Source organism: Protomyctophum bolini, assembly GCF_963924005.1.
Source record: "Protomyctophum bolini genome assembly, chromosome: 11".
Lineage (NCBI taxonomy): Eukaryota > Metazoa > Chordata > Actinopteri > Myctophiformes > Myctophidae > Protomyctophum > Protomyctophum bolini.
The window spans coordinates 12,931,303-12,951,947 of NC_137872.1; the positions used below are offsets into that span (position 1 = coordinate 12,931,303).

General features: G+C 42.6%; 1 protein-coding gene across 1 annotated transcript; it reads left to right on the forward strand.

Moving 5' to 3' along the window:
• Nucleotides 1-5,057: 5,057 nt before the first annotated feature.
• Nucleotides 5,058-20,299, forward strand: ldlra (low density lipoprotein receptor a). Its single transcript, XM_080775475.1, has 18 exons — nt 5,058-5,378; nt 9,774-9,899; nt 10,206-10,328; nt 10,803-11,183; nt 11,398-11,520; nt 11,613-11,735; nt 11,857-11,976; nt 12,686-12,811; nt 12,951-13,122; nt 13,400-13,627; nt 13,803-13,921; nt 14,051-14,190; nt 15,340-15,481; nt 16,282-16,425; nt 16,607-16,873; nt 17,267-17,353; nt 17,480-17,643; nt 18,361-20,299. The coding sequence occupies exons 1-18, from the start codon at nt 5,297-5,299 to the stop codon at nt 18,412-18,414; spliced, it is 2,721 nt and encodes a 906-aa protein (XP_080631601.1). The 5' UTR covers nt 5,058-5,296; the 3' UTR covers nt 18,415-20,299.
• The last annotated feature ends 346 nt before the right edge of the window (nt 20,300-20,645 follow it).

Below are 20,645 nucleotides of genomic sequence, written 5' to 3' on the forward strand. Positions count from 1 at the left end.
TTTGGAGTTAGGTGGTTTCTTCCGGACAGCAGAGATACACACACACACCCACAACTGTGGAAATTGATCCCGTCATTTTTCAACTTCGTAGGATTAGGTATGTTTTGTCTCTGTGGGTTTTTTAGCCTAGACTGTAGCTGAATTCCCTCCCAGGATGTGATATTGTCATTGGACCTCCATGCCTCTGATCTCTGTGCTCTTCCTCGGAGGGCAGCCGTTGACCCCGACACCCCTATATCCTCTCTTCCCTTCACAGGGATTTAGCGGCAGCTAGGGGCCACATACCATGACACCTGTCCAAACACTGCAGCTCATATCTCAACTGATCTGCCATTCATTCCAACCTCACGTGAGTTCAGAACTCACTTGAGCTTTTAGACTAGGATACTGTCCAAGCATGCATTATGCTATTCTCTGAGCTTGCCATTTCCTGTCGGTTTGTCCTTGCAGTAAGGGAGTCTTATTTAGGGTTGTTTATGTTTATATAACGTACAGTATGTTTGACTATTTAGAGGTTCTTGGCAAGTTTGTTTCCGACAAATATTGAATTAGATTTAACACTGGCCAGGAGGACAAGTTATACAGTAGCCTACATTTTTCGACCTGTCTTATCCTCAGTTACGAGGCCAGGATGATAAGGCCAAATGTGAGTTTTCACAAGTTATTTCAAAGTAGAAAGTTAAACAATTGCTCACAGTATCAGCCACTATTACAGACGGGAGATGCAGAAAATGTTTCCTGCTGCCCAGTGCTATTTTCAGTGGATGATGGATAACCACACACGCATCAACTGATGTCCAAGGTGAATGCCCCTGCAAAGGGGCCTGTGCTTGAAAAATCAAGCACAGGCATGGAGCCAGGATTTATTCTGTGTCCTTAAATTCACTCTGCAGTCTGCACTGCAATAGGTTTTCTGCAAAAAAAATCAGCCCATAACATGATGGAATATATTCCCAGTATCTTGCCAACTTGGTCAGGGTTATTAGAGTTGTGGCCAAATAAAGACTTAAGTACAAATTATTGATGTTCTGAGGAAGAGATAAGATGGTGTTTGCATTGGCTCATGGTGAAGTGCAACAGTAAATGCATAAAGAAACGCAAAGCTGTAGGGAAGTTTAGTCTGTCACGTTAGGGGAGGATCGTGGGGTTGGGGGTGCGGTTGGGATTTCCGCCAGGATTCCTTCTCTGTCCTTGTGTACCCTCTGCACTGCAATACATCTGCTGAGAAACAGCAGCCCATACCATGGAATATGATTCCCTAGCCAAGTTTTGTAGCAGCCGTTGCCAAATAAAGACTTTAGTGGAACTGGGAGAACCTGATTTGACCTGAGGAAGAAGGGTGGGCAGGGAATAAGAAGCTCCAGCATACAGTATGTTTTGAGTGTGTCAGGCTGTCGGCAGCAGAAAAGAAGGCTTGCTTCCAGCATATACTGGAAGAACCAGAAGGTGTGTGCTGGGCGTTGTTTATGCTGGCCCATGGTGACAGTGTGACTGCTTGTACATCATGAATAATGTAATGCTGAGTGAAGGGAGGTCAGATTAGGGGTGGATTGTGGGGTTGGGGGGTGTGGTTGATACTTTGTGGTTCCTCCTCCATACGAATAGAGAAGAAAGAGAGAGCCACTCACCTTTCCTGTACGCCCCAAAACTGATATTTGGCTTCTGCCTTGAGCTATAGTTTATACATAGTAAAATCATCAGTGTTTGTATACTGATATTGTAAGAACAATGTCCCTTACGGGTCCATTTCTTCACTCAGAGGTAAATGAACTCTTTGACGTCTACTACTACAAGATTTGTAAGGGAATTCCTCTCTCTCTTTCTCTCTCTATGAATATGACCTATCTTTTCATGAAATTCCATGTCAGGGGGCCCACGAGAAGGAAGAGTAATTAGCGTTCGTCTCATTAGGCGATCCGAGGTCCATTCTGGGCTCTGGCACCGTTTCAAAAATAGCTTTCCATGCCTTGCAGTCTTCTCTGGGGTGGGTCATCAAGGACCCAGTTTTTCCAGAGGCCCCTGAATGTAAGCCTGTCAACTTATATTAAATGCTCACCGGTGTTTGGTTGTTCCTCTCGGAGTGGGGTCTGCATTAAGAAGACAATCTCTCATTCACAACAGTCCAGGGTACAGTACAAGCTGTCACACATTTTTATCGATAGAATTTAGAATTTATATAATTTCAACGAGGGGTTTATTTTGTGGTACTACACATCTTTTGTCTATAACAGTGGTTTTCCACCAGTGGTCCTTGAAGAGGTTCCAGGTGGTCCCCAGCTAAATGATATGGAAGAGGTTCCAGGAAGAGGTTCCAGGTGGTCCCCAGCTAAATGATATGGAAGAGGTTCCAGGTGGTCCCCAGCTAAATGATATGGAAGAGGTTCCAGGTGGTCCCCAGCTAAATGATGGCAGAGTTGGCAACCAAATAGACCCTTATAGATCTTTAACTCTTGAGAGAGTAACATGAAAGCAAATGGACACATATTTCACGCTCTCAAGAGTTAAACATCTGCATTACTTAATTTACAAGAAGTCTACACAATAGAGAAAGTAGAAGAATTTAATTGTCATTTTGATCAACGTTTGCCTGTTACCTCTTCTAATGGTACCACATCAATACAGCATGGGGCAAAATCCGACAACAATAAAATATTCAAAGTTTTGGGTCTGAACAGCCAAATCTCATCAAATGGTGGTCTGTGGCTCAAATGCCGAATATATAATGGGCCTTGATGTGAAAAGGGTAGAAATCCACTGGTCTATAATATAAACCTGTCTATGGATCATGACAACAACAGGAGGCAATGCTTTGAAGGAAGTCAAGGACTTCAAGTACCTAGGCTCATGGGTCAACTCAACCGAACAAGACCTGAAAGTGAGGAAGGCACTTGCATGGAGGGCCCTAAACGGCATGGTCAGTGTATGGAACTCCAACCTCCCCCGTCAAACCAAACTCAGCTTCTTCTACGCAACGGTAGAGTCTGTTCTCCTATACGGCAGTGAATGCTGGACCCTGAAGCCAACCCTGCCAAAAGTCTCTCGATAGGTGCTACACCAGAATGCTGCGTGCAGCACTGCCACTCAACATCAGTAAGAGCACACAACCACACATGTTACCAACACAAATCTGTATGATGGAATGCCATGGGTGAGCCAGAAAATAGCAGCCAGGAGAATGAGTCTAGCAGGACACTGCCAAAGACACCAAGAGCTGCCAGTCAGCAAACTAGTGCTGTGGGATCCAACACACGGGCACCGGTCACGAGGACGTCCCACGCTAACATACCGTGGATGTACTCAAGAACAACGCAAGAGCGCAAAGTACCAATGAGCTGGTCAGATGTATGGACAACCGGGATGACTGGAAACAATGATGGAAGGCTCGTCTGAGGACGACCTAGAGAGAGAGATGGATCATGTCAGTCTTGTGTTCACCATTTCCCCACATACTGCACAGGGTTGATAACATTTATGAGGGCAAAATAAGACATAGGCACTATTCATTGTCAATAGACAAATATTACACCAGTGGTAGCTTTATGTGTGCTGCGTGTCACGCATACTACCCAACATTTTGATGGGTCAATATATTTTGTATGCAAAAAAAGGAATAAGATATGCACATACCCAGAGTTTTTAAATACGGTGTTGGACCCAAAAATTATCAAATGAAGAAAAAAGAGAATGTCCGCACACAATATGTTTGCTCCCCGTCCTCTCTTTATTTTAACCAAACAATTTTTCACCAGTTTGGGCGAAACAGATTTTTCTTCAATACTTATCTAAACATAGGTATTCCATTTTTTGTGTCATCCTTTTAGCAGCATTTTGTTGACTGTGTTGCTCTAACTGTCATAACAAACATGTTTAAGTATTCAGTCAATCAGTCAAGGGTGTGTTTTGGCACAGGTACACTCCAGTATACTATGTTGATAGTCTGTACATAATACTGTGTCAAATCTGAATATTAATTGTGATTGATGTATTTTCACACCGATTGCGGTGGAAACCATGCAAGGCACCAACCAGCACATCAGGAGCAATTATTGTTTCTGGTGTGAAAGACAAGGTCATATTAACAGATCAGATTGTGAAATAGGTTTGTGCCATGAAGCATCTTTGGATGAGTGGGTGTGTGTTTGTATAGCACTCATTCTGCCTAGTTCAAGGCTGTTTGGCACTTTTATCTCTTTAGGTGTGCTTTATCTCTGGTTGTGTGTAATGGTATCTTATTATTATAGTGAACTGTGTTATGGCTCCGCCAGCCTACGTTTGAGACTTTGAACTTGAGATCATGTGCCGGTCCTAAATCTTACACAGTAGTGTCAAACCTTTTCAGGTGAGGGCATTAATGGCCTTAATGTTAATGAATTTACTGCCCATTTGTTGGTCTTTTTATGATTTCCTATGACTTCTCAGCCAGAGTATAGCCTAGTAGGCTATTAAAGTAGACTTGAAAATAAATAAATAAATGAAAACACCAAGGGTGATGCAACAATTAACTCAGAATAGGCTAAATGGCAGTTGGAGCCAAAAGTTGGAAATGTGAAATGTAACTGACAAACATCTGCAAGTCATATGCAAGTCATTGTCAAGTCATTCTGTGTGTGTGTGTGTGTGTGTGTGTGTGTGTGTGTGTGTGTGTGTGTGTGTGTGTGTGTGTGTGTGTGTGTGTGTGTTTTTGGTGTGTGTGTGTGTGTGTGTGTGTGTGTGTGTGTGTGTGTGTGTGTGTGTGTGTGTGTGTGTGTGTGTGTGTCAGGAGGAGTACACGTGTGCACAACTAGTCTCTTTCTCTCCCTACCTCTTTAGGAATATACCTCGCTCCCTCTTCCTCACTGCAAGGGTTAAACCAATACATCCATCATGGGGGTTAAACTCGTAGTAAAAGTTAAAAAATGCGCCCCCCCGGAAGCCCCTCCCCTCATTGTAAAGCCATGTATCTCAGGAATCACACCACTCCAAATCCCGCCTTCCCCTAGCGGGGCCCCTCCCACCCTGGACCACATTGAAATGGGTCTGATGTTGTTGCCAAACATTACAGTGTGAGTAGTGCGTGGGGCCAGCATCCTTCCATACAGCCTCCTCAGCCAAGCCAAGGAGCATCCAACAGCCAGGCGGACCTCAGACCAGCTTCAGGACACCGGACCTCCTGAACACCCCAAAACAGCAGCTGTAGGCAGTAGAGCACGCAAACAGAACAGGCACATCATCACCATCATCACCCACATCATAGTTGCACTCTTATTTATTTGGCCATAGAAGGGAAGGGGCTCTGGGACTGAGAGAGCGTGTGTTTATGTTATCAACTCGGTTGAAAGATATGGACCGACTGCTCTACGTGTCACTGGCTTTTCTCATCTGTCACATTGTCCAAACAAGTAAGCTATATTTAATGTACTACCTTTGATTTGCAGCATATATTATTTATCATTCCGTTTGAGAGCTATATTTTATGTACTGCCTTTGATTTGCAAGTGCAACATATATTATCATTCAGTTTGAAAGCTATATTTTATGTACTGCCTTTGATTTGCAGCTTATATTATCATTCATTTTAATTAATTTATCTGTTGTTAAACTGCGTGGGTGTTGAATTACTTATTTATTGAACTATTAATATTTTATAGGTTAATAAATCCTTTTCTATTTCCTTTATAGCCTACATTTAGTTAATTAATAGCCAATTATTATCTGTTTATGGGTTTACTCCTCTGACGGCATGATGGGGGAGGGGCAATATTTTTCAAAATGTAGGTCAATTTTTCTCCCTGCCGTGTCCTGAAAAGACTCGAGGGCACGAGGGGGGCTGGATTGTAAATCATATTTTGTCAGAAGCTCAGAAAACATCAAAATAGTGTATCTTACCATCACTCGTAGCTTTTATTTCTCAGTAGGCTATACATGAAACGTTTTATAAATGTATTCATATATTTTTTGCTTTGTATTGTATTTTGCCGGCATTCGTAAAGAATCGAGCACGCTTTATGCTTCTCATTGGTTGGTACTCAAATGACTAGAGGTTCAGTGGCCAATGAAGTTTGACTCGGTATGTGACCGCTGTATGATTCATTTATATTCCATCGGGTGTAGCAGCCTCATGCAATGCCTACAATGTAAAAATGTATCTACAAGCAACTGCAACTTTCTTTTTGGGGGGCAAATGATACAGTCTTGCCGCGTGCCCTGCAATTGTCAAAAACCTGCAGTTGTCAAACGAGGGTTTCTGTAAATCCGGTTGTTGAATGCAGGGAGGGGGCGATGTTTCCATTGTTATTATTTATGATGTGAGAAAGTATGCTATTTATTTACAAACACACCATTGAGTTTGAGTAACATAACAATTTAAACGTTTTGAATAATTAGACAATCTGTAATTGTTAGCTCTTACAGGTGCACACAAATAGCCTAGTCTTACTCTTACCCCCCTCCATTAGGATTATAATTGTCATGGTGGTGCTCACATGATGCAATATCCAGCCTGTTTCAAGTGCTGCATGGCTTATCATGGTTATTCTCAACCAGTTTAATTTCAAGGATCCCCAGTTTGATTGTGCATTACTGTAGGTACGGACCCCATTTGGTTCCATTCCTGGGAACCCGATCTAGTGGATCTACACTGTTCATTTAACCCTGAGAGTGTACAAATATAACTGAATGGACCCCTTAGTCCCTTACGATCCAATTGGTTCCCATCAATCATTTAGCTGGTGACCCCCTCCCCCTGGATGGAACCCCCTTATTTTTCAATAGAGATGTTCTGAATGATACGATTTATTTCTTCCACTTCCAGATCCGATTCCAATAGGCCTACCTGTAACTTGCATATCAGTCGATACTGAGTACCGTTGCAACAATAAAATCTATAGGAATAAATAACAATTCCATTAATAATGTAAAAGTTCAGCCACAAGTTAGTAAAAGAATAATGTAAATAGTATAGTAAGAGTATAAACAAGTAGTGTAACATCAACTGAAGCATTTAAAATACAAAATAATTGTATAGGCTACTGTAAATGAAACCATGTGATGAATTACATCATGTCAGAATGGTAGACTATTAGACTGACATACTCGCCGATACCGATACAAGTTTTGGCGCTTTTTTCTTCGAATACTGCAGGTTTTGGTCTTTTGGAAGTGGAACAACATTCAAAGGTCTTGCCTCACGTTTTTGTGGCGCCCCAAAAACACGACGACCCCCAAATCACTGAAATGGTCCGTGATTCCCTCACACCCACCTTCCTTGACATATATTTGTCTCGAGGCAACATTCCAAACTATTGGTTTTCCTAGAATCACGTTTTGGGCTCGACCAGTGTGTTGGGAAAAGACAGAGAGAGAGAGAGAGGGCGCATGGTGGAACGTGTTGGAACTGGTTCAGTTTCACAACAGAACCCTGTGTTGTTGTGGTTTGAGGACAGCAGCACCAGTCAGTGTTGGCTCAGTTCTGCCGTCCATTCTCTATCCCCCCACATTGTCTATTGTTTTATCAGGACACCCGCACATATTGAGCCTTTCTCCAGAATGAAGGCTTTTCATTATTTACGGCGTGGCATGGGCCGAGTATAGTGGAAAAAGATGAATCTGTTCAAATGAAACCGTTAATCACTTAAACTACTAAAGGCTCTGTACTTGGTCTGCTCTTTTTTGCCCTCTAGTTTACACCAAATCTCTTTGGCTAAAATAGTAGATCTACAAGCATTGGGAGTTTGTAGATTTATTATTTTGGCCAATTGTTCCCCCCAGAACAGGGATCCTATAGACTTCAAGTGTCTGCGGCGGCACAGTGTATACTTGTGCAGAAAGTGACTCTTAAACAGCCTCTTAATCTGTGTTAATCTCCATCTGGTTAAACATGTGATGCCCATCTTTAAGTCCCATATGTCCGCAGTTCAAGCAAGGAGACCTAATTAAAGTTGTGAAGCCAAATGGCTTATCAGATTGTAGGAGATTATAGTTTCCTCTCAGGGTATAAACCTGACATAAGAATGATAGCAGATCGATTAGGTACACCAGACATCAGAGACAGCATGCACTGCAAGCATGTCACAGTTCCCTCCTGTCAATAACCCTGTCAACCCTGTCATCTTGTGGGCCTGTTTTGAACTTCTGGACTTTAAGCCCCAAAAAATAAATAAATAATTGAATTTACATTTGGAACGATGAGTCATCACTTTCTTTAAAGAGCCCATGTATTAAGACAAGAGCTGGATAGTGTATAATCTTTAAGTTTTAAAGCTGTATACCAACTACCAAGGAAGGAATATTTTGCCTATCTTTAGCAAAGATAGCATGCAGAGTCAGGTGGTGTCTGTGTTTAACCCTATGTTGTATTTTGTTGTCCCACAAGGGAATCCTAGACCCGTGACTCGTGAGGTTCTTGGTGGCTATCTTTATGAATTACAGTCAGAATTGTTTTAATAGGTTTTAATATGTTTGTTTTAATAGTATGTTTGCACATGCAGTATCCATACAGTATTCATGCAGTACTTTACTGCATGAATACTGTATGGACAGGACAACGCTATTGCTATGAAGGTGATAAGGTACAGGAACCACATGGAGCCATAAATCCATGGTGTTTACAAATATAACCGGATTTGTAGCAATAAAGATTGTTAGTAATTTCAGTCATATCAGTCTGTATCAGGCCAAGAACCATTTGTGATTTAAACCTCATGCTTCTGGAATATTTTGCCTGGTGAAGATTTCAGCTTGACATTACAACACTGGGGGAAAAAAAGAAAAGAAAAAGCACCCTCGCTACTGTGGTCACCAGGCATTAACGTGCAGAACAAGCTAGAACCAATCACACTGCTGGTGGCGTGATTCTTTGACCCCTCCCGCTGATCTCCGACAGGAACAGGTGTCCATCCAGGGTTTCAAGGCCTGAGGGGGCAGGTTAAGAAATCCCAAGGGCCCAGGCTTCCTCTCGTTAGAGTGCTCTCTCTGGCCAGGGGCTCTGATGTACAGTATCTTAATTGGTTCTTTCTTGCAGCTGGGATCCATTAGAGCCGGGCTGGGGGCTGCAGAGACGAACCAACCTCTGAGAGGCGTAGAATGTCTTTGTTCACTGAATCTGAATGAGCTCAATTCAGACTCAGTATGTGTTTGCTGACATGGAACCACAACAGTGTCAAAAGAAATATGCATTGTTGTACTTGTAAGACCTGTCGAGTCTTGAAGATGAGTCGTTACTAATCTCTCTTTACAAAGCTGTAGCGTCTTGAACTCGCCAGTAGGATGTATATGTCTGTATGGTGTGTGACTGTACAGAAGGGTCTTGTCAGAAGGTCATACATCAACAGCACTTATATTGTACCTCAACCCATCCCCCTGCTCCCATGGTAGCAGGTTATCATCATGTATACCACGGCCCACTGCACAGGCCCTCCCTCCCCCCGCTCACTGTGAAATACGGTTCAAAACACAACCGTGGCCAATCGTAACCTCTTACTTGAAGCAGTACCTTTTTTTACATGGGACATTCCAGGTCACCAAGGAAAGATATTTGAGAACCGCCAGCTCGGCAGTTGTTCTCAAATACAACAACTGCCAGATGTCGTATGATAGAACCATCGCCAGCATATTCTATTTCAGAACCCGCTTCTATAAACAATTTATTCCTCGAGGGCTACTCTCGCTTTCCAAGCTAATTTCTCTTCACGTGCAGTCGTCAGACTCACGTCAGTTTGCTTATGTTGACTAACCCTGATAGATGATGGCTGAAAACAGCTGCACGTTTGGCTCAACCTGTGCCTTTTTTGTCACAGGCGGACTGACAACGTGTGGGAGCAGCCAGTTCCAGTGCGGCAATGGGAAATGCATCACAAGCCGATGGGTGTGTGATGGAGCAGACGACTGCGGAGACGGCACTGATGAGGTTTCTCAGACCTGCTGTGAGTGTCACATTGCACAGTGGACCATGTGTGTCATATGGGCAGATCCCTCACCTGTTTAATAAGCAGTAACAGCAGGAGGACAGAGATTCTCAGCCTTTTGAGTTTGAAGGTCCCCCGTTTTGACATGCATTATTAGGCAAAGGACCCCCATTTGATACCCTTTGGGACCCCAGATCCTCAGTATTCATTTTGTACACTCATAGTTATAGATTTGTAAGGGAGAGACACTCATGAATAAGATGAGGATTACAGGGAACCCTCTGTTTTGGTTTTGATGTTCTTTTTTGTTTGTTTTGTCTCCAGTGGACAAAACATGCAGACCAACAGAGTTCAGCTGCGGCGGGAGTCTAAACCAGTGTGTGCCGAACACCTGGCACTGTGATGGAAAGGCAGACTGTGAAAATGGATCTGATGAGGAGGACTGTGGTGAGTTGGACTAGTGTTGAGGTCTCACTGTGGCCATCTGTCTTTACTTATCCCTTCATTATTTACTCCTCAAACGTCTCCTCTTTATTATGGTTTTGCATAATTCCTCAGTCCTATAACCTACGCTAACGTAACCTACCGCAATCTAATCTATACCCTAATCTAACCTAACATATGCTACTGTATGCTACACTAACCTAGCCTAAATTAAAATAATATAATCTACCCTAACCTACCATAATTTAATCTAACCTTCCGTAACCTAACCTAGTATTTATAGAATACTTAATCTAATCTAACTATTAGATTATGTATTCTATAAATTGTCTATTGTATTGTTTGTTTTTATTTTTGAAATTTTGTAACCACTTTGTGGAAGCTAGTAATGGGGATCCAAATCAAGAATCTAAACTAACTGTAAACATTTTCCTCCTCTTCCCTCCATCCGGTCTTTGTTCTTTCCCGCTGGTACAGCCCCCAAAGAGTGCACAAGCACAGAGTTCCGCTGCGCAAGCGGACAGTGTGTGTCGACAACGTTTGTGTGTGACGACGAGGCGGATTGCGACGATGGCAGCGACGAGGCCAGCTGCCCGCCCAGCACCTGCAGTACCTCCGCCTTCCAGTGCAACAACACTGTGTGTGTTCCCCGTCTCTGGGCCTGTGACGGAGATGCCGACTGCTCTGACGGCTCAGACGAATGGCCAGAGAACTGCGGTGCCAAGAAACCCACCAGCGCCGCCACTCATCACTGCTCTCCCCTGGAGTTCCACTGCCGCAGCGGGGAGTGCATTCACAGCAGCTGGAGGTGTGATGGAGGGGCCGACTGCCTGGATCGATCGGATGAGGCCGACTGTAGTAAGTGGACACCCCATTACTATTATTGCCTTATTATTTATATTATTTTTCATGTTTGGTCTTAACTGTTCTACAAATAAAGGTATCCGCTAAAATGTTTTATGTTGACCTTGAGCTGTGTCACTTTGTCCATTGTTGTAAACCATATCGTTGTCTTATTCTCTCTCTCTCTCTCTCTCTCTCTCTCTCTCTCTCTCTCTCTGTCCGTCTGTAGCTCGCCCCACCTGTCGTCCAGATGAGTTTGAGTGTGATGATGGCACCTGCATTCCCGGCAACCGGCAGTGCAACCATCAGTATGACTGTAGGGACAGGAGTGATGAGACTGGCTGTGTTAACGGTATGCCACCCATACCATCTGTTTTTGGAATACATCACATCTGTATTCGTATTTAGCGTCATGAATTCATTGTTGCCCTGTCTTCTCCACAGCGACACATTGCGAGGGTCCAACCAGGTTCAAGTGCCGCAGTGGGGAGTGTATCACCATAGAGAGAGTCTGTGACAGAAAGCGTGACTGCAGGGATTGGTCAGATGAGCCTCTCAGAGAATGTGGTGAGAGGCGAGATTTAAATGACTCAGCTAATTGCTAGCTTCATGTGTTTAATGAGGGTGTAGAATGCTAGTCGCTGACTGACCTGACCTGAGGATCATTTTGGTTCTTTGTATGGTGCAGGTTCCAACGAGTGCCTGTACAACAATGGCGGCTGCTCCCACGTCTGCAACGACCTGAAGATCGGCTTTGAGTGCCGGTGTCCGGACGGTTACCGCCTAGTTGATAACAAGCGCTGTGAAGGTACAACACCACAGACAAGAATGAACACTTTCTTTTCTTTCTTTTTTCCACTTATTATTATTATTATTGAGAAAAAAGTATGGCAAAAAAGACATAGGAAGAAACAAAACAAAACAAAACAAAACAAAAAAATAAATAAATTAAATGCTGCATTTTTCATATATTACAGATTAACACAATCTATAAATTCATACAGTCTGAGTATGAATGTTAGTTTTATCATGACATATTTCCCCATTATGAATCAACACTTTCAACCTGATGTCCCTATTTTTATTTAGTTTATTATAGGAAAAGAATCTTCCAAACCTTTCCAGAATTTTCTAAATTTGTTTTTTTAACACATTTTCAAAAATATATATACAGTTTTGTACTGCATCATACGATGCAGTACAAAATATGGCTTTATTGGTTTATCTATTTGTGTCAGCCCAAGGTACATGAAGTCACTTGTTAAGTAAACAATACTTCATGTCCATGCCAGCGTGACGATCATGCCAATGTGAACTTCAAACATTTACAATCAATGTATTCAGTGGCGCAAACCCCTGTGCTGGCAACAGTACTAGTGTAGGGTGGGTGAAAGGGAGTGTGTCTGCTGCTGTTGAAATGTCAATGTTGATGACTCATCACTGTTCCCACTCTCAGTGATGATGGTTGATGCCGGTCAAAAAACAGACTATATATTTCTACTGTTCATCCTTTGCAGATATTGATGAGTGTGAAAACCCGGACATCTGCACCCAGATCTGTGTCAACCAGATAGGTGGCTACAAATGCGAGTGTCAGGAGGGTTACCAAGTTGACCCAGCAACCAAAACCTGCAAGGCCATTGGTAAATTTAATTTTGGAGTTTGCTGTAGTTTATTTAACAATATTTCAGTTTATTTAGATCTATTTCCATTATTGTCCCACTATTAGATAAGTATTTTCCAGCTTAAAACAAACACTCATGCTCTTGTTTGATTTGGTAGGAACCATAGCCTACCTGTTCTTCACCAATCGTCATGAGGTTAGAAAGATGACTTTGGACAGAAGTGAGTACACACGAGTCATCCCCCGTCTGAAGAACGTGGTGGCTCTGGACATGAACATGGCAGGCAAGGAGATTTACTGGTCGGATATCTCCCAAAAGAAGATCTACAAGTGAGCAGGAACCTCTTCTTTATACTCCCTATCCACACTTTTCCTGGGCTGTGTGTGCTCCACTTCTTGTCGATTTCATTGGATATCATTGGTCATCTGACCAGTTTCATTGGATTTCATTGGATCAAATCGACAGGAAGTGGAGCACACACAGCCCAGGAAAAGTGTGGATACTGCTGAATCGGCCCATTTAATTTGTTCAACACCAACATGAAAAACATCTTTCTCAGTTCCAATTCCTCAACTTTTCTTTTTCCATCTTCCCTGATGAATCCAGAGCTCCCATGGACACGGCTGCAGACCCCACCCAGCACCACGTGGTGATTGACAGTGACATTGACGCTCCCGAGGGCATTGCCTACGACTGGATCCATGGAAACCTGTATTGGACGGACAGCATCCGCAGCACCATCTCAGTGGCCACTGCTGACGGAAGCCGCCGCAAAACCATCTTCCACCAGGGCTTGGCTAAGCCTCGCGCAATAGTGGTTGATCCCCACAGCAAGTAATACCAATAGCCTATACTTTCCACTCTTAACTGTTTCAGTGACGAAATCATACAGTATACTATATAAATCACACTCATAGTATTGTCTGTCTTTCTGTCCCATCATTTGTTACAGCACATATTTTCATATGATATGATATGATATAATATATTTTCCTCTGTGTTCATATAGCTTTATGTACTGGACAGACTGGGGAACTCCAGCCAAGATTGAGAAGTCAGGGCTCAACGGAGGAGACCGCTCTGCATTGGTCACCGACAACATTGTGTGGCCTAATGGAATTACACTTGGTAAGTGCCAGCAGCTGACTTCTTATTGTCCGTGTGCACGTTGGAATTCAAGTTTCAATGTTGCCCATTTAGTTTTCTGCTTGTCTAGTCTAACCTGTTGTTATCCCCCCCCCCTTCCTTCTCCCCTAGACCTGCTTAACCACCGGCTGTACTGGGTGGACTCCAAGCTCCACACCCTTTCCAGTATCGATGTGCATAACGGAGGGCGTCGTACGCTCATCATAGATGAGAACAAGCTGGCCCATCCTTTGGGCATCACCGTTTTTGAGGTAAGATCCTTCAGTCCACTCACAATTGGCTCTGTGCAGAGCTGGAGGGACCCCTTTTGGTGTTAGCATTATGTTATGCTTTAGCTATTTTTTAAAAATCGAAGAACCACTGACACCGCAGCAGATTTAAACCGTAAACAGTCGTGCAAGTTTCCAGTTGAAATCTGCTGCCGTGTCAGTCAGGCGGAGCTATGAAAATCTGATACCCAAGATGGGTTATGAGTTATGACACCTTTGGGAAACCTTTTGTGTACCTATGTGCCCTCAGCCCTATGTTGCCTCAACCCTAACACTATCCCTAGTGAAAGAGACAGAGAGTGAGAGAGTAAGAAAGTAGAGGAATAAGTGTCTATGGAAAAGGAAGGAGAGGGTCAGAAGGTGACAAAGAGAACGGGAGGAGGTAATGTGGAGCAGACCGTGACAAATACCGCTGTACCATAAACCGTTTACTGCAGCTATAAACGGACTAATAGCGATGCATAACTTAACAAGTTTCAACGTTGCGTCCCTAGCTTGCGCATGCCATTATTGTAGGTGACAATTTTCGAATTCTCCAAAAGAGTGAAAATAGAAGATCTACTGTACAAGCTCACATGTTTTGATGCTATGTGTTGTGAGCTTGTAGATCTGCTCATTTCTCTACTTTCCAAATGTGTGCTTAAGGCTTAAAGGAATAGTTCACCCCCAAAATGACCTTTTTTCTATCGAATACTCACTGCACAATGGAGCCTTGAATTCATGGATAAAGAGTCTCTTTGATTACTCTTTAAAAGTCTTCATGGGTTGTGTAATTGATAGAAAATAAGTAATTTTTGGGTGAACTATAAAAGGTTAAAAAAGGGATTCTATGAGGCGCCTGGCCTGCTGGCCAAGTGGTCCAGGCGCATGCCACATATAGGCTTTGACCGTCACCTGACAGCGCATTGCGTGTTCAAGTCCTGTTCATGACGACCGTTGCTGCATGTCTCTCCCCTTCTCTCTCTCCCTCTTTCCTGTCCATCTTCACTTGATCACTAAAGGCAGAAAAAAATGGGATTCTAAGCTCATTTTATTTCATTTCACTTAATGCATTGCGATCAGTACCTTTGATGTACCTTTTACCTTTTATGAATTCTTAACAACGTACCTTGCTGTCCTGCATTCGTCTAGGAAAGAGTGTTCTGGACAGACGTCAGCAACAATGCCATCCTGAGTGCCAACAGGATAACCGGGGGTGACATCAGAGCCTTGGTTGAGCACCTGTCATCTCCAGAGGACATTGTTCTGTACCACAACCTCAAGCAGCCTGCTGGTAAGAACACTTTTCTGGGCTTCAAACCTCTCATAATTTCCATCAGGCTGCAAGGCTCTGTCTTGCCTGCAAGGCTAATCTTGCCACAACAATCGGTTGCATCTCAGGTCCACCATCCTTTAGGGATGGTGGACAATATAAGAAGGAGAGGCACTTGCCCCCGTACCGATTGGGTCCGTCATTGCCTGTACATTGAGTCTGTGCGTTCTCCAAAGCATGTTCTTGTTCTTGAGCCCAGTGTATGTTTTGAATTGTTTTCAATGGGAGTGTGACAAGGTGCTGTGCACCTTTGACGTTTTCATCTGGTCATCAATAGTTGAAAAGTATTCCACTTGGGTTGGGTAGAATGCTGCGCTCATCACTGTCACTTTTTATTCAGTCATCCAATCACATTGCAGGAGAGGCAGGACAAACACCAGCTGTAAATCAAATGTTACTGGAAATGTTTCCTATTTCACTATTTTCAACAAAAACTGAATACTAAACATATTATTTGTAATGTATTTTTCACAAAAGCAAACCAGTACTGTATATTTACAATATTAAGCAAGTTGTGGTACAGTGTCACTCAAGCCAGCAGCTGTGGTCGGCAGGACAGCTGACAGGCAAATACAGACACTTGGTGCCTGTCTCTGGCAGCTTGTCTTGTCTGTAAATGCTGTGTAGCCTACCTCTGCGTATTGCAATGGTCATCCATTTGTAACTGTGCTGTATCTAGTATAAATCCTATGCTCTATCCATCCAGCCTCTCTGCAAAAGCATGGAAGTGTGTATATCAAATATTATCCTGTCCATTGCAGGAAGGGATGTGTGCAGGGCGGCCAATGGTGGCTGTGAGTTCCTGTGTCTACCAGCTCCTCAAGTAGGCAGACATTCCCCAAGATACACTTGTGCATGTGCTGATAACATGATGCTAGCCAGAGATATGAGACGATGTGTACCAGGTAAGTCAATTGACTTAATTGAAGAATTAACTAAAACAAATTGTATTAAGGCTAATTCATACTTTTCCATTCAACATAAACACGTCATCTTTGATGAACGACACACAGGGTCATAATAGTTGCATTATTAGCACCAAACAACACACACATTTGTTTTGAGTCATTCTTCTTCATGTTCCAGCTGTACCAACCCTGACCACCACAATGCAGCCACTACCGGTGCCAGATAGGACTACACCCAAGCTCCTGGTCCCCTCTACCACCAGGGCACCTGTAATAATCCCCAGCACCGCCAGGCCTGCGCCACACTCCACCCCCAAGCCTGTGGTGAAAACCACTGCTGCATCACCTGCAGCCAGGACAACCGCCCAGCAACCAGTGAAGCCCGGGGTCCCTCAGACCACTAAAGCAGCCCAGACATCTGCAAAGGCTCCCGTCAACTCTCATGGTAATTGTTTTTTGTTATGTTCGTACTGACTGTGTCATGGAATGTGCTATGTTACTTTTGCGTTACGCTTGTGTTTCTTCACAAACACCTTCAAAGCACTGTTAGCCCAGTATATGAGGCGTAATATTAAATGGAAGAGGGTAGGCTAAATGCAATAGAGACAATAATGCTATTGGTATTAAAAAGAGTGCCCATTTAAATTGCTAACGGTAGACAAACAGCATTGCCATTGGTGTAGAAGTTTGAAAACATTTTGGAAGCCAACTATACATTTCCCAAAAAGCATTAAATGGATTTTTGAGTAGTTTGTTGTTTCAAAATTCATCATTTGTGTTAATGTATTGGAACATGGTCTGCAAGTGTAATGTATTGTTGTATTTCTCTCCTCGCCAGGTGTACCTCATGTGGTCGATGCCATACTCGAGAGAGTCGAGACGGCTCCTACCACCCCAACAGCACTATATATCGTCTTACCTTTAGGTTAGTAGCTTTAGCATCGCATACGCTTCTCATCTCTGAACACATTAAATACTGATGAAACAATACAAGAGAAACGCACAATAAATAAACAAAGTATAACTATTTTCCTCTCCCGCTGGCATTCAGTGATACTGTGCATGGTGGCATTCGGTGCCGTGCTCATATGGAGGAACTACAGGCTGAAGAACACCAACACCATCCACTTTGACAACCCTGTGTACCAGAAGACCACCGAGGATCAGGTGCACATCTGCAGGAGCCACAGTCCAGACGGTTACACCTATCCAGCGGTAGGTTTGGTCTTGTTTGGTCAGACTGACCCAGGGTCAGGTTATAACCCATTAAGACCTGAGGCCAATTCTACAAATGCCCTCTAAATTCACTCTTAATTACCAGTACTGTACTGTACTGTATATGCCAGGTTAGCCACGCCACAGATTTTCAGCACTTCATGTACATGTAATTTGTCTTCACTAATTAATGCTCATTATGATATGGTACCATTTAGTAGCAGAAATAGTACCATTTTATCATGAGCATTATTTAGGACCAGTTATATGAAGAAGAAGTTGAAAATGGGTAAAGTCGTCCTATAACCTTGACATTTATGGAGAGATGAATGGAGTTCTAGTGCTCAGCATGATGAGATTTTCTCCTCTTTCTCTCTCTCTCTCTCTCTTTCTGAATTCTTCTCAGATATCATCAGACGATCAGCAAAAACCTCTTCGCTGATGAACATTTCCTCTCCTCTAGTGTGTCCTTTATTTTTGTCTCTTGACTCATCTCTAATCTGCTATCTCTAATCTAACACTTTCCCATTCTAGCCTAATCTAATCTCCCTACTGTAAACGTTAATCGTATTTAACCACACTCATTGCCACACATGACTCAAAAATAACATGCTTTCTTGAATAGGATGGCCTTTCACCCATGTTGTGTGTTAACACATGTGTGTATTGTATTAGTGTATTACTGATCTAATTTACACCTTTTTTGTGTCCCATCAGAAACAAATTGTGAGTCTGGATGAGGAGGCCGACAACCCAGCCTTCGAGAACTGAAGACCACAGGAGTAACAGAGCTTTGATAATAAGCTATGTTGGACGTTGTTTTATTTAAATATTTGAAGGTTAAATATTTTTAACCTCACAGTCAGCCACAACAAAATTGAAGAAGAAACCAGTTATGGTTATATAATGCAAGCTCGAACCATGATATCCTCACAGACAAACAGGTGCTCTAACAAGCCAAACACCACGGTGAAGGAACGAAGGTTTTGCATATCCGTCGCACACAGTGTTCATCCACATCCACAGCGGACCAGCGGGAAATTTGGGGTGTTATCATGCCCAGCTAAACGCTACAGTTCTCACCCGAGACTCTTTATCCAAACAATGATGCCTTATTGTAACAGAAGACTGTCCTTGTGTCAAAGCCACAACATGAAAGAACAGCATTGACTTGGAACAGAAGTGACCTCTATTCTCAACTTCCACCGTCATTTAATGCTACTAATGGAAGTTCTCTGTCAGCTCTCGGCACGTGGAGTTCAACAATGATCTGTTGTAAATCACTAGCATAGATGTTTATTTTGATGAAAAGTGAGTTATCCTTTGCTCAAGGAAAGTGATCATGCCTTGCACTATTTTCAAATAGATTGTATTTTTGTGCTTTACAAAACTAAACAAAAACTTTAACTTGAGAGTTTGTCCCACAGCAAACACTACCGCTGAATATAGATGAATGGGATTGGTAATTATTGATTATAATTCATCATGTGTTGTTATAACCAGTCTGACCTCAGTAAAATGACAGAATTAAGACAAATTTAGCTTTTAACACCAGCTATTACCTCAGCCATGGAGCAGGGATGTTATCCAGTGGGACCTATAATGCCAGTATAGGTCCCACACAAGCACAAGCATGCATGTGCGCGCGCGCACACACACACACACACACACACACACTGTAACACACCTATCCATTGTTTATGTGCCTTGGTTATGGTTCGATTAATGACCTGTAAGCTTGACCACCAAATGAGTTCAGTCACTGGGGCTCTAGCTAACTGGCCAAGCAGCCATCTCATAAATCTGTGGGCTATTGCGGTACATTTCTGTCTAACTGGAGGTCTAGATACTAGAGATTAGTGTTGAAAATTCATCTTGTCTTTCTTTCTCCCCTTTTCCCTCATTGCCCAATAGTTTCCCCACTCTATGGATCACTTAGGAGAAATGGGAAACATTCCTCTGGCAAACTTTTCCACTGAGCAACATGGGCATTAAAATACATGTGAGGTTAAGCCATCTGATCCTATAATGAATAATGATCAATGGAGCCACGACGATGTACAGTGACTAATATGCAACAGCACACAGGCTGCTGTGTATTCACGTTCTCCCATAGGACCTGCAGATCCATTTGCTTTTGTTCTCACTTGCATTCTTGAATGCCTGAAAGGCTTTCCTACACAGTTCTCCCAAGATATTTAGGATTGTTTTGTATCTGTGACAAGTTTTTGTGCCTTTTTAACCACTTAATGTGTAGTACCCTAATGTTGGTGCTATTGAATTCCAAGGATTTGTATAAAATCAACATGCCTGTTTGTTTACAATTATATATACGTACAAAAAAGCGTGTATATATAAATGCGTAAAGGGAAGTGACAGTGTTACAAGCATTATTGTAATCAGATTAAACCTGACAGTAATACTGAGTGTTGCACACTGTAGCAGGGTTTTTCATGTCAGGGCTGACAAGAAATGCCCGAGAATAATTCACAAATAATCGTCCTTTTACATTGTCAACTAACAGTGCGGATAGAAAATGTGTAAATACATTGTTCATAAATGTAAATATTTGCTTTTGGGTTATAATGTTATTGTGTAGTTTGTTGTATACTATGAAATATTTGCTGTACATAAATAAATGCTTCTATTTATTCTAGACTTCCTCAGCCTTCAGTTTTGTCTCCACTCTCCATGGAAGCCAGCAAAAAGATGGCTTCCATGTCAACTTTGTGCCAGAGGAGTGATCAAGTTCATAGCTGAATAGGTAGAGAGGCCACCTGGGAAAAAGAAGTTTCCCAGGTTCAAGCCCTGTCAATGTGTCCTTGAGCAAGACACAGTGAGGCAGGGCTGAACATTTTCCCTGTGGGATCAATATTTTGAACAGTCATGTAATAAAGTTAATTTGCCATTTAAAGATCAATCAAAAAATGTTTCTGTACAAGTGTGACGTAAGTAAAGCTATATGTAAAATACATTATCTATAGTTTTGTATTTCCAAACTG

What these genes read in the sequence shown, in the direction of transcription:
- ldlra (XM_080775475.1), top strand. Translation starts at nt 5,297, where the DNA reads ATGTTATCAACTCGGTTGAAAGATATGGACCGACTGCTCTACGTGTCA. An exon ending in TGGGCATCACCGTTTTTGAG is followed by an intron (nt 14,191 to 15,339) that starts GTAAGATCCTTC and finishes GCATTCGTCTAG; the next exon opens with GAAAGAGTGTTCTGGACAGA. An exon ending in TATGAGACGATGTGTACCAG is followed by an intron (nt 16,426 to 16,606) that starts GTAAGTCAATTG and finishes TTCATGTTCCAG; the next exon opens with CTGTACCAACCCTGACCACC.